At 35.7% G+C, this 13,568-nt stretch overlaps 1 protein-coding gene across 2 annotated transcripts in view; it reads left to right on the forward strand.

The window, feature by feature from the left end:
- Positions 1-2,487, forward strand: part of LOC106459781 (60S ribosomal protein L21-like) — a 23,256-nt gene extending 20,769 nt beyond the window's left edge. For both annotated transcript variants that reach the window (XM_013919439.2, XM_013919440.2), the window contains exon 5: positions 2,360-2,487. In XM_013919439.2, the coding sequence (XP_013774893.1) occupies positions 2,360-2,449 (90 nt within the window). In that variant the 3' untranslated portion in view covers positions 2,450-2,487. The remainder of the gene's footprint in view (positions 1-2,359) is intronic.
- The last annotated feature ends 11,081 nt before the right edge of the window (positions 2,488-13,568 follow it).

A 13,568-nucleotide genomic window follows, 5' to 3' on the forward strand; every position in this document is an offset into this window, starting at 1 on the left:
AACCAGTGCTGCATTTAATATACCACACAACACAAATAAAAATCAATGTTTTTAATATTTACTTTCAAATTAAGTAATGTATAATACTAAGATTTGAATTATAATCTACAGTTTGATACCATACTTACTGACATAAATTCATGAAATAGTAGTTCAATAAAATTTTCAATGTAAGTCACCAAACGAGATGAAATGGCCTTTCACCTGTGACCCATCTCGAAAGGGTTAACAGTTTCTTGTGATCACCCGAATGCTCTTGGTATATCCTTATCAAACAACATTATTTATGCTAATTGCTTAAGCTAATTTCACGTGCTTAAAAGTTGGCAAGGAATAATAATCATCCACCTGTATGATTGTTTTGAAAACTTGAGCTAGAAACTGCTAATCTAGTTTGCTTGTTCTAACAAATACCTATGTATCAGCATATAATTTTAACCCTATAGTGTTCATGCTTTAATCTGAATGACAAAAACTGAAAACTGGTCACCTTTACTCTTAGGTGAAACTGTAGTAAAAACTTCAGACCTGTAAGTCACGTGATATTTGCATAGGCATGCACAAAAAGTTTGGCCAAAATTGAGAAGTTTTTGTTGAATAACTTTGCACATGTGGCTTATATATAAATCTAACTGTAGGTTGTAAACATCTATTGTTGTACCAAATTAGAAACAAATCCATGAAAGTTAAGTGTGTTTTTCTATCAAAGATGGGGGGGGGGGGGGGGGTAGAAATTCAATCACAATAGGAGATTTTATATCTTGTGTAATTTTTGATAGGTTGCCTTGAAATTTGGTATGTGAAGTAAGTGTCCAGCAGAGCACATCCACTGAAAATGTGTGATAGTTTGAATTATCACAGCCTGAGTTAGAAAAAGTGAAAAATTGCTAAACTGTTTCTCCTGTTGTTAACACACTGTCTTGCAGGTTGTTTTGGCCTCATGACACACTACTGTGGGTCTTGGTTACAGTTTTTAAATTTTTACTGTACCTTGCATCTGCATGTCTAAGTTTTTGGTATATCATTATTATATTTTGTGATGGAATATTTTCACTATACATGTTGCAAAATGTACCTTTCATTAGTTAATGATATAATACAAGTTTCAGATGTATATATTTGTTGAATCAGTAACTGAATATTGTAGTAAACTGTGTAGAAGCAGACATTGCTATTGAATTTATTATTAAACTTATTCAGTTAATCATTTTTATAACTTGCAAGTCTGAGAGACTTGACTTTTTGCTAGCATTATATGAGAGTTTAAAAACTATTCCTAACATATGTTCATTAACCCTTTCAAGACGGGTCATGGGTGAAAGACCATGTCATCTCGTTTGTTGACTTGCATTCAGAATTTTATTGAACTACTATTTCATGAACTTATGTCAGTACATTTGGTATCAAACTATAGATTAAATGCAAATTTTAGAAATATACATTACTGAAGTAAATACTGAAAATAACAGATAAAATATAGTTTTCTTCTTAAGAAATGATTGATAACTATCTGGACATTATAAAGATTGCATGTGTAATTTGAAAATTTTCTGATGCATAAAAGTATTTTGAATCTTAAAATGAAAATTACTTTGTGTGATAGATAGGCAACATGTGAAAAGAAAGAGGCATGAGAAAAATATTCTCTACAAACCTCAAGACTTCATAAAAAATTTATATTTTGCATATGAAAGCAGTGTAATGTTTAGTGATATTTTGCCAAATTTCGTTAACATTTGCTTACTAATTTTAAAAGTTAGAGCATGAAAACTATAACAAACACAAAATGGTTACAAGGTCGGTCCCAGGTACTGAGCCCATGCTGAAAGAGCTAACATGTTTACCTGTCAGATAACTGGAAACTTGAATCTTTCAGTTTATGTTATGGAAACTTTGTTTACCTGGGAACTAAGCTTAAGTAGTAGGCTTCTTGTAATGTTTTATTTGCATAACCTGACAGACCCAAAACTTGATGTATGTAATTCAAAAATAAACACTAGCTACAATTTACATTGTTAGATGATAAGAAGACATAAGGATGGAAACTGTAATTTATGCTTTACTGCACAAGCAAAGAGGCTAGGAATTTTGGCTGTGAATAAATATACTAGAAGCACTTAACATGACTGCAAAAGTTTTTCAATATTGCATTTGTGACAATAAATGCCAAATAACCAACTGCCCGGTATTGCTTTTAGTTCAGTAATTGTTATTACAAATGTAGGAATGTAATATAACTTGTATTCCTTATATACATGATATAGATGTTTTTCTTTTAAAGGTTTTTCCAAATTTTCATTTTGTTTGTTATCAGCCATTATTGTATATTTTATGGAAACTGGTTAATTTCAATTTTCAGGCAGCCCAACCAAGAGAAGCCCATGTGGTCTATACAAAGAACAATGAACCTGAATTACTAGAACCTGTCCCTTATGAATTCATTGCCTAAAACAAACAATTGGCAAAATAAAGTTTAGTTCTGTTGATTTTCAGTCTTTTATTTATTTCGTTTATCTTTTTCTGCTAAATAACAAGAATAAATTACGATGCTCAAACTATACATTTCTTACTCTGACAAATCACCCATTAAACTAAAGCAGCAGATTTCCTACAGTCACTGAAGTTTTTCCATTTCCCAAAGTTTTTTTAAACATCACAATTTCAAAATAATTTACTTTGTTTCTTTTTACATCTCAACATTCTATTACGTATCTTTAACAAACAAGCAGTGTTGTCAATATATTTGGGGATTTTTTTTTTACCATTATGAACTTCAACTTTTGAGGTGGTTTTTTGTTTAAATGATTGTTTCATGCACATGTTGGAAATCATGGTTATATTTGCAACAATGGCATAAATATGTTCCCACAATTGTGGGGGAGCCCAGGCCAAAATGCCTGGCAAACTTAATCTTCAGCAAGGGGAGACATACAATTTAATTTATTTTAACTAAAGGGTGGATGTGCTATTCTATTATAGTAAAAGCATTTCGAGGAAGGACAGAGTAAACTGAGTACATACACTGACTGCCTCAGTTAGTGGTCTGTACTATCATGGTGGAAATATAGTTATACCATGCGTACTACTACGTACTTCACTTTTCACCAATGCTTAACATGAGTGGCCCAAAATTTGATATGTGTAATTCAAAAATAAACTAGATACAATTTAAGTTTGGTTGAATTTTGAATTTTCAGTTAATGATATCAATCGGCCAGAATTGTAACTACAATTATAGGGAAATGTATGTAGGGGGGCCCAATTACTTTTTATGATGGGGGGGTAAATCTTTTGTATTTACTCACTGATTTGTAGAATAAAATTTGTTTTATAATTTGCTTAAAATTTTTAATAAAAATATTTAGTGATTCAAGGGTTTTGGGCTTGATTCCATTTCTTGCCACCAAACATGCTCACTCTTGTTACGGCAAAGCTACCTGCTACTTTCACCAATTTTAAAAGTCAGATAGCTAGCAGCACCAGCCACCAGTGCAGGTAATCCTTGGGTATTTTTGTGTGAAATTCAACAAAAACTTGGTTAATTTTGATGGGCTTTAACTTGTACATACATTCAACTTACTATTTTCAACTAAATATATTTCAGTATTAGAACTTTAATTTATAATGCTAAAGATCCTTAAGAGTTCATGAAGTGTAAGCTTACAGAAGAATCAAGATTTGGATTCATATTTATGGCAGCTTGCTTAATACAAATGCTGATGGCTTTGCACATATTCATGCTTAGTCTGATTAGTGAACATTAATTGAGTCATGACTTCTTAGTCTAGTCATCTCATATCAATTCTTCCATTGTAAACTAGTAAAGGAATACTGTGTGTGATAAACAGGTATTGTTCTTTTAAACTTTAAGCGAACTTAATTAACAACTGAATTTACTTGAAAGTACAAACATTTCATTTCTCCTTTTATTGAAAGTTACTAACTGGATTTTAACAAAGTTTTTTTCCTTTTGAATTTTATTTCATGTGAACTAGTCTGGTTTCAGTTGCATATAATATAAAACAGATTACAACTATCTCTGATCATTCTAATCCAATTACTAAATCTCTTAATTTGAAAATATTTCCACTAATTTCTTGATAGTTACTTCCTAGTGTGCAATAAACAAAATAAATGTTAGTTAATACCCAGGTTACTTTTAACACTTCATACACATACTACTGACATTTTATTTTTTCAATTGCATGTTTTTATACATAAGATATGGCTAAATATAGTCTGATTCATCATAACTAGTTTGTTACATGCCTAATGTTAAAAAATTCACATTTTTACATAAACTTTTTATAAACAATCTTTACAGTATTAAAAAAATATATATTCTTAGTAATACCTAATACTTAGTTACACAGATTATAACAAAATCCAAAAACTTTAAAAGGTTTGTTTTAAAAGAAATTCACAATGTAGGTCACTCGCACATACAACTTAGAATAATATTGTATATAAAAAATGAATTTCAGTGTAAGTGAAAGAAAATGTGCATATTATAAAAGAAATGAATCGATTATATGCCTTAATAATCTTTACATAGCAAAGAAATAATATGGCTCTTAACCCAGTTACATTTGTGGGAGTCTTCTTCCATCACTGAACTCAAAAAATTGGGGGGGGGGGGGTTCTCAAACAGGAAAATTGTTTAAGGGTTTGCTGCTCACATATGTTAGCTTTTGAATACATCTATGGCTTCTGCTGTAAGTAAAATGCTTGGCTTGGTCTCATTTATTTGAAATGATTCTTATATCATTATTCCATTTCACATTTTGTTATTAATGCATTTTAGATGTGGTTAGTGTATTAGCTACTTCAAAGATACAAAAATTAAACTAAATAGGGATTACAGGTTTGCATACACAGTATTTTCACTGTGACATCAGTTGCTTGTATGATAAGTAATTTCCTCCATAAATATTTATTTTGTACATACAGTAGGCAACTTTTTTTCTTCCCATATCAATATTCCATCTTTTTCTAAACCAGCATGAAAATTACTGAGTTGTTTCTTTGCTTTTGTCCAGTTAGCTTTATAATACTGTTTTAAAATATTGTACTGTTTAAACATTTGTATGTATTCACTAGAAAATGTTACTCTTTTTCTTGATCCAATTTACATAATGTATTTTATTGATCCATTTTGAAGTACTGTATTGTTTTTAAGCCTTTGTATGTCCTGGTAGTGTGTATAATATAAACTGTCAAGCATACACTTGCAAAGCTTGTTAATCCCAGTCGAATTGACTGGGACCAACACTTGCCATTTGTCATGATAACATATGCCATTGAACAGAAGTTGACTGGATGATCGTCTAATATTATGTGGCTAAATGACGCTTCCTGTAGATGTAATTTACAGTTCACCACCTAGCACAGAAGAGCTACAAGTCTGTATGGGGTGGCTAAGAACTTCATTCACAGGTGCTCATGAGTTTATATAGCAGAAGAGATACTACAACAAAAACTAAGGAAAGAACTTTCCAACATTGGTTTTGTCTGTGATACATGGAAGACACTTGCTCCAGTTAGACAAGTGAAGTCTATACTTACTGCTCTGACATGTTGGTTTATTGACATGAGATCCATTATTCATGGGGCAAGTGCATCCAGTATGTAGATAAGCCTGAACCCCATTACCAGTTAACCTCTTATGCACTGGTTAGATCAGGAATCAGAGTTCAGGACAGATAGGCAGAGAAAGATGAAGTTACTGTTGTGAAGCATCTCAGCTCAGTTGATAATGAGGAGGAAGCTGAGAGTACTTACCTGGCTGTGTTTGACGAGTCATAGGAAGAGGTGTAGGAAAACTAGTGATTGTTGTAGCTGAGATTAACTGTCAGATTAGAGGTTAGGAGAGTCACTGATTGCACAATCACCGACTTGAATGAAGTGGCAAACCTTACTTTTTAAGCTGTCAAGTGATGCTCACTATACAGTGTATGCTCTACATTGTGTGACTTCCACTTGATTATCAATAGCTGAGATAGTTCGGTAAAGAAACCAATGACTGACTGAAAGGATCTTGTGTCCCTTGCCTTTAGGTGTTTTATTGTGACATAATGCATGGATGGAATTTTTGTGATGACCAGTTCATTAACCCAAGCAAGAATAGTCAAATGGTCAAGAAACCAACAATGACTGAATAGGCTTTACCTTTGTTTTCTAAAATATATTAATTGTTTTTTAAAAACAAAATGGTGTCTGACATTTCACAAGAAATGCTCACCCTGATCTGAGTAGTGGCAATTCTTCAGAACAGACTACATGATGCTCAAGAGAAACTGTGCAGTGAGGGAGATGTGTTCTTTATAGTGCAGAGTGGATTGCATGCTGTGAATTTTGATTGAATACGTCTTACTGAGGTTACCAATTGATACTTTCTCTGATGCCAGCTTACACAAGTGGATCAAGTTCACAGTTGGCATCCATTCCAAACAGTAAATGCAAGTTTTCTGTGGCCAATCATATTTAACAAAAGTTGGTTTGTGTGCATATTGATATGAAAAGTAGTGACAAGACGAACATTACTTCTGGCGACGAGAAAGTCTGTGTTCAGATAAATTCTACCAGTAATTATTTATTTTGTGAGGCCTATGAAACATTGTTGAGTTTCACCACTCACAGTGGATGGCATGTTATTGGTTACTATGGTAATGACACATATGCAGGAGGCAGTCTTTCAAATACTACTAGTGTTTGTGGAAATTTGAAACTTTAACAGTATAGGCTTGTGTGTATACATATATATATATATATATATATATATATGTGTGTGTGTGTGTATGAGAGAGAGAGCAACTGCATGCATATATGAAATTTTACCCGAAGTTAATCATGAGTGTTGTATAACACAAAGCGAATCACTTGTTTCAAATACAACTAATAAGCAACATTTGTATGAGACTACAACCTCTCAAGATATGAAGATAATTGTTGTTAGTGATTTGTGAAGTATTATTTGAAGAAACAGCACATTTGATATTTTCGTTAATGCCAGTGAGAGAATGTTTCAGTTTTAAGATTGAAACATTTGATTTTATGGAAAGAGTAATGGATAGACTCATGCTACACTTATAGAAAAACACAGTTTGGCCAGAAACTGTTCAGTTGTTTGAACTGAAATATTAGAGAATCATGAGAATTATCTATAAAACATATTGACGCGAAGTATTTCAATATGTTGACCAGCACTAGTTCTACAGCTACAATACTTTGACCCAATTTGATAATGAAAGTTTGGAACTGCCTCCATGTATGAAAAAAGAAGGAATGATGCAAACAGCAAGTGGATACAAGTTTTCAGAAAGAGGAAAAGTAGAAGTTATCCTTACAGTGGGAAACTTCACTACACTTTATGATGTGTTGGAAAGTGACAGCAAGGAAGAGCGCATATTTGGAACCAACTTCATACAGGGATGTAGCTGTGAGATTAGGCCAACTTTAAATAGCTTCACAGTCTTTGACTAGGAAATTCTTATACACTATTTGTCAATTAATACACCAGAAGTTGGACTTTCTTGACAACCAGGATAGCAGTCATTGTACTTGTCGGGTTTTAATGTATGGATGGACCGAATTCTTTACAGTAATTGTCTGGGACTTATTGGCGATAAATTTCAACAATAAACAAACAGCACACAGTCCACTTGTTTTAAAATAATATATATTAAAACAAATTAAACTTTCATACACAAATGCTCATTACACTGTTGGTTACCGTAGTTGTATCAAGAGCTTTAAAAACTTGCCTCCTTTCCGTCAAATATCACACAGGCTGGTTCAGTTACTTTAGAACACAATTTGACAAAACAAATTATTCTTCTCTACTCTATTATTACAATACAGTCTGTGATAATTCATTTTATAAATCGACACTATACACTTTTTTGGCTGAAATCGCAATCAAGTAGTCTAGATTTATCTACCTATATCACTAACTTTCTCTACCTCGAACTATATTTGGTACCCATATTTATAGACTAACAAGCGCCTAGAACTTTCCACACACTACGAGATATTATGATGCAATAATATTCAATAAAAACGACTAGAAAAACTTAAAAGGTTCTAGTAACATTGTGCAATAATTCAAGTGTCAATTCACAACAGTTGAACTACACAATGTATGATTTGTACACAGTTATGTAAACAAACCTACAATAAACTATCACTTTCAAAAATAACTAAACTTAACTCTCGCATCGAATTTAAATTAACATAGTCGTGTATATCTAATAATAAGTTTCATTTCAAGAAAAATGTTTACAATATTTTTATACTATACACATGGACTGTTTTCAGTTCATGCACAAAGTCTATTTATACAGTTTGCATCAACATTTGCAGTCCCCTTGATGGCTTCAGTGTGGATCTGGTAGTTCTGGAGATATAATGCCCACCTTGTGTCTTACAAAGTCCAGCACAGATTAACCAATGTAGCACTTGACGGTCAGACCTGCTGCTCTCACTCGCCCAAACAGTTTTCCAAGTTTCTTCAGGTGGTCTTCCCATCTGGCTGTGGGGATCAGCATGTCATCCACATCTACTGCTTGGTATATTACCGATACACATAGCCTCAATTTTATTCTTGCTATGTGAAATGTTCTCACTGTCTCATCCATTAACACACACATAGATGTACGTTGTCCATCATCTGGTCATCAGACACTAGACTGGTTCTCACTGCTGCACTGCTACACCCAGTGTCTCATAGGACTTTGACTTTATTGTCCCCGACATAGCCTTAACCTACTGGCATGTTGTGGTTTGTTGGCACCCTTTGATGCTTGTTACATGCTCCAGTCACTACTGGTAATTTGACCCCTTCACTAACGAGCTGACAATCAATCATGCACTGTTTAATCATGGTGATAGCATTTCCTTCTTGTGGTGAATCTGACGAGTAGTCTTAATTCTGTTTCTTCTGGCAGCAGCATTCATGGTGACAGTCACTCTTTTCTTGTTTCTTACCAGAATCATATTTGTAGGTAGCTCCTGTTGCTTTATGTTGAGATTTCTGCTGTTGCTTGTTGGTAGTTGACTTGAACTCATTCGCAATGTGCCCCATTTTACAACAAGCATATCATATCTTCTCCATTTTTTCTGTTGACTTATTGTCACCATTGGTGGCATCCTGCTTCTGGTCAACCAACCCTGATTTCTACTTTAGCTGGTTATTCTTGGTCTTGCCAGTTATATTCTCTCCATGGACTTCCATATACTGTTCTTTCAGCTTGACTGTCTTATTCACATCTTTTGTTGCCTTTAGGAACAGTGACATGTCAGTGGAGCACATGATCATGAACTGTTCACGCATTAATACTCCAGCCAGTTCCTCAAAACTATTTTCACACTTGGCCATGTCAGACCATCTTATGAAGTATCTCCATAAACGTGCCACAAATTTAAATAGAGTTTTTCCAGTGTCAGGTTTGATTACTCCGACCTTCAAGCAAAAACCTTCCTCCGTAAATTCATAGTGCTTCAACAAAAACACTTTTAACAGGAAAGTATCCTTGTCATATTTTTGTTCATCAAATTTGGAAAGCTTGGGTCGGCTGGCCCTGACTTCATTGTCATTCTTGGGCCCTCCATTTTTCTGTTGGGTGAGCTTAGCACTGTCAGTTTGTGCTATTATTCTCTCTGTTTCTAGTCTCTCGTTTCTCTGTTTGGGCTAATATTTCACATTCACGTTCTTCTTTCAGTTTTCTTCCTCTCTTTTCTGCCTATGTTCTTTTCTCTCTAGTTCTTGTTGTTTAACAAACTATTGTAGATCACCATCTTTGAGCCCAAGTTGTTTGCTCATCTCTGTTCACTAATCAAAGGCAGTCAACATTGTTATATAGTGTGGTTTTGACCTCTACGACATTTTCGCCACCACTACATCTGTGCATATATATATGTGCTTATTTCTAATGTCATTTACTCTGCATAATCCTGAGTGGCTTGCCATTGTCAGGTTTTTATGTATGTATGTTTTTGTGTCTGTAACTTGTTGGTGATAAATTTCAATAATAAACAAACAGCACACAGTCCTCTTGTTTAAAATGATATATATTGAAAGAAATTAAACATATATACAAATCTGTGTTACACTGTTGGTTACCACAGTTATATCCAGAACTATAAAATATTGTCTCTTTTTCGTCAAATCCCACACAGACTAGTTCAGTTACTTTAGAACACAATTTGACAAGACAATTTTTTGCTATACTCTGATATTACAATACAATATGTGACAATTCACTTTAGAAATCGCCACTATCTATTATCTCACTAACTTTGTCTACCTCGAACTATATTTTGTACGTGTATTTATTGCCCGACAGAGGCTTAGAACTTTCCAGACACTACGAAATATTATGATGTAATAATACTCAATTAAAACAACGAGAAAAAATAGAATGTTCTAGTAACATGCCACAATACTACAAGCACCAATTTACAACAATTGAACTGTACAGCATATTGTTACGTCTCCGTTTGTTAATTAACTTTCCGTAACTTCGTTCCGACGAAACTTTAGCGACACAAGTCCTTACTAAATAAAACTGGTTTATTCTTTCCGAATATACACTTAATTTCAACAATCGCGCTAAAACAAACGCTATAACAACGAACGTGCTCAATAATACTCTATGACTGCAGATCAATTACTCACTGTCTACACACACATTGTCCCGTCACGTTGTGACCATCTTTTATATACCAGACTTCCCTATATCTAGTAAATGCTAGGGCATTCACCAAGGTATGGGATAGTTCTAGAAACGTGGCGTGACACTAGTCATGTGACCTCGCTGACGCAACACTGCCCCTTCCTTAGTATTGTTCGTCCCGAACAATAGCCACTTACATTAAACCAATAAACAATTAACAATAACTTAATTAAATGTACCTCCAACAACTGCTGTAATCTCTCTTCTTGTTTCTTTTCTTTTTCATCCAACAACTGCTGTAATTTCTCTTCTTGTTTAATTTCTCGTTCTTCTTGTTTCTTTTCTTTGTCTCTAACAACTGTTGTAATTTCTCTTCTCGTTCTTCTTGTTTCTTTTGCTGTTCTTGTAATACTGCCATTAAGTCTGCTAGGCTGTAGTTTGATTTTCCGCCTCTCGTTTCCATCTTCTTCTTCCTTTTTTTTATTTCTGTCACACTCTCTGACACCAATTTGTTACGTCTCTGTTTGTTAATTAATTTTCAGTAAATTCGTTCCGACGAAACTTTAGCGACACAAGTCCTTTCCGAATACAACTTTACCGATACACTTAAAAGTGGTGCATGCCAACAGGCTTTGGCGTTATCACGGTCCAGGACATTTCAGTTGGGACGAAGTGAACAAAGGAACAAATGATGCTGCTGAAGAAGTGTCACCTGAAAAAGCCAACGTCGAAGAAGAAACTCTACGCAGTTTTGAGAAGGGAAACGGTGAAGCTCTTGATGAAGTTACTACCACTGATGTGACTGTTACCGATGATAGGCCATTTACTGATGAAGCAGATGAGCCCCACATAAAGCAGAAGCCAACGAGACGGAGACCAGTACGGAAGAAGATACGTCCGTAAAATTAAGAGACTTTGTTGAATTGTAATTTTGTGTTTGTAATTCTGCCAGTTGCCACTGCTGTAATTTTTCTTCTTGTTTCTTTTCTTTTGGACCTGGCCCTGTAGACTTCTGACTGGTTTTGGGTTCTGTACCTGAGTTCCAGAGCCTCTACCAGTGCTATATAGTTGTGTTTGTCGGCTGCTGTCAACTGTCCAAGTATTTCCAGTGGTTGTCCCTTCAAGCTCGTTGCCAGATATACAGCTTTCTGTTCCTCTGTCCATCCATTCATCTCTGCCAGTAGCTCAAATTGTGCTCTATATGCTTCCCACGGTGCCTTCCCATCAAATTCCTGTGGCTTCCTTCGCACTGGATCACTCCTATTACTGACATTCATATCTGGGATGTGACTTCTAACGGGATTGAATATGTCTGCATTAGGGTTTAGCTGCGGGCTCTGTAAGAGGCTTGCCATTGTCCAGGGCTGATTAAGTCGATGGTCAATGTATCCTCCTTGTGTAAAAGACAACAGACCGTCCTTTAACGTATCTAATTAGCTTTTAAATTTACTAATGTTTTCCATTTGTACTTCTTGCCACTGTTGTTGACTTTCCTGTAGTTGCTGCTGACTTTCTTCCTGTTTCCTTTCTTTTTAAAGCTTCTGTATGGCTTCTGGTACTCCTTCGTGATCTAACACCTTGATGCTCACAAGGGTTTGCTGAGACGCAGAATCTATGACAAAGTTGCACCTTTGGCCATCCAGCTTTTCTGTCACATAGACATTGTGTGTGTTTGGCATTTTACACCCAGCTGTAGGGACTTTCATGATGGGGGTTGGTGAGTGTCCCTCAACACCAACCACTACTGGTCTCCTTGAGGCTGACTTGTTGGTAATATTCTTCCTAAACTGGCTCCTCAGATGTCCTTGCTTCCCACAGTTCCAACAGCCTTTCTGGGTAGCATCCTTTCCTGCTGTATCATCTCCCCTGTGTAGAAGTTTCCAGCATTGAGCTCTCTTGTGCCCAGGTTTATTACAGTGCCAGCAAAGTCCCTCAAACTTCTCTGAAAGCTGACCTTTTCTGGCCTTGAATCCAGATGACTGTACCAACCTCGGTACCTCTGTGCTGGACTTAATGTAGGATTCAAATTCGAGAGCTCTGGCCATTGCATCCTGCATGGTAGAGGGGTGTGCTTGCTTCATTTGTATCTTAAGTTGTGGACTGTCCAACGCATCTACGAACTGAAACCTCAGCAACAACTTGATGAGATCGGGGTGGTGCAGTTGGGTAGGCTTTGTGTGCCATGCTTTCCAAGTCCTGTGCCAGCTCTTGCAGGCTCTCCCCTTTAGCACGGACTCTCGTCCTATGAGCTCAATAGTTACCCACACTGGTCCCCACAATCTTGTAGAATGTCCTGTCACACCATCGTCATTTTATCAAAATCAATTACAAACTTCCTCGGTAGTAGATAGTCCAATCCTAATATGCATTCGTCTTCCATGTCAGCCAAGTATACTTTCTGTCTGTCCTTTATGCCCTTTGGGAACAACAAAGGCCAAGTTCCGGTAACTGTTAAAAGAGAGGTTGAACTAATTAGGTGCCATCAGGGTGAAGTCAAAGTGGCTGAAGAGGTTGATGATGATGAAGTGGAACCAAATATAGATATCAAAGCAGAACAGGAGAAAGACCTAGATTTGAGGCCAATGATTGATTTTCTAAAAGCAAGTGTTGTGCACCCTGCTTGGGAGAAGGTGTCTTGTCTAAGCCCTGTGACAAAGCACTATTGGGCGCAATGGGACCAGTTAAAGCTTGAATATGGTATTCTTGTACGGAGATGGGAAACTACAGATGGGAAAGTGGCGACTTGGCAAACAGTTATACCGAGGAAGTTACGGGAAGTCGTGCTGCGTCAATCCCATGATAATTTAACAGGAGGACATCTCGGAATTAGGAAGACATTGAGTCATCTACGACAAAGATTGTACTGGATAGGTATGAGGCGAGATGTGGAAGAAT

Source organism: Limulus polyphemus, unplaced genomic scaffold (genome assembly GCF_000517525.1).
Source record: "Limulus polyphemus unplaced genomic scaffold, Limulus_polyphemus-2.1.2 Scaffold660, whole genome shotgun sequence".
Classification (NCBI taxonomy): Eukaryota; Metazoa; Arthropoda; class Merostomata; order Xiphosura; family Limulidae; genus Limulus; species Limulus polyphemus.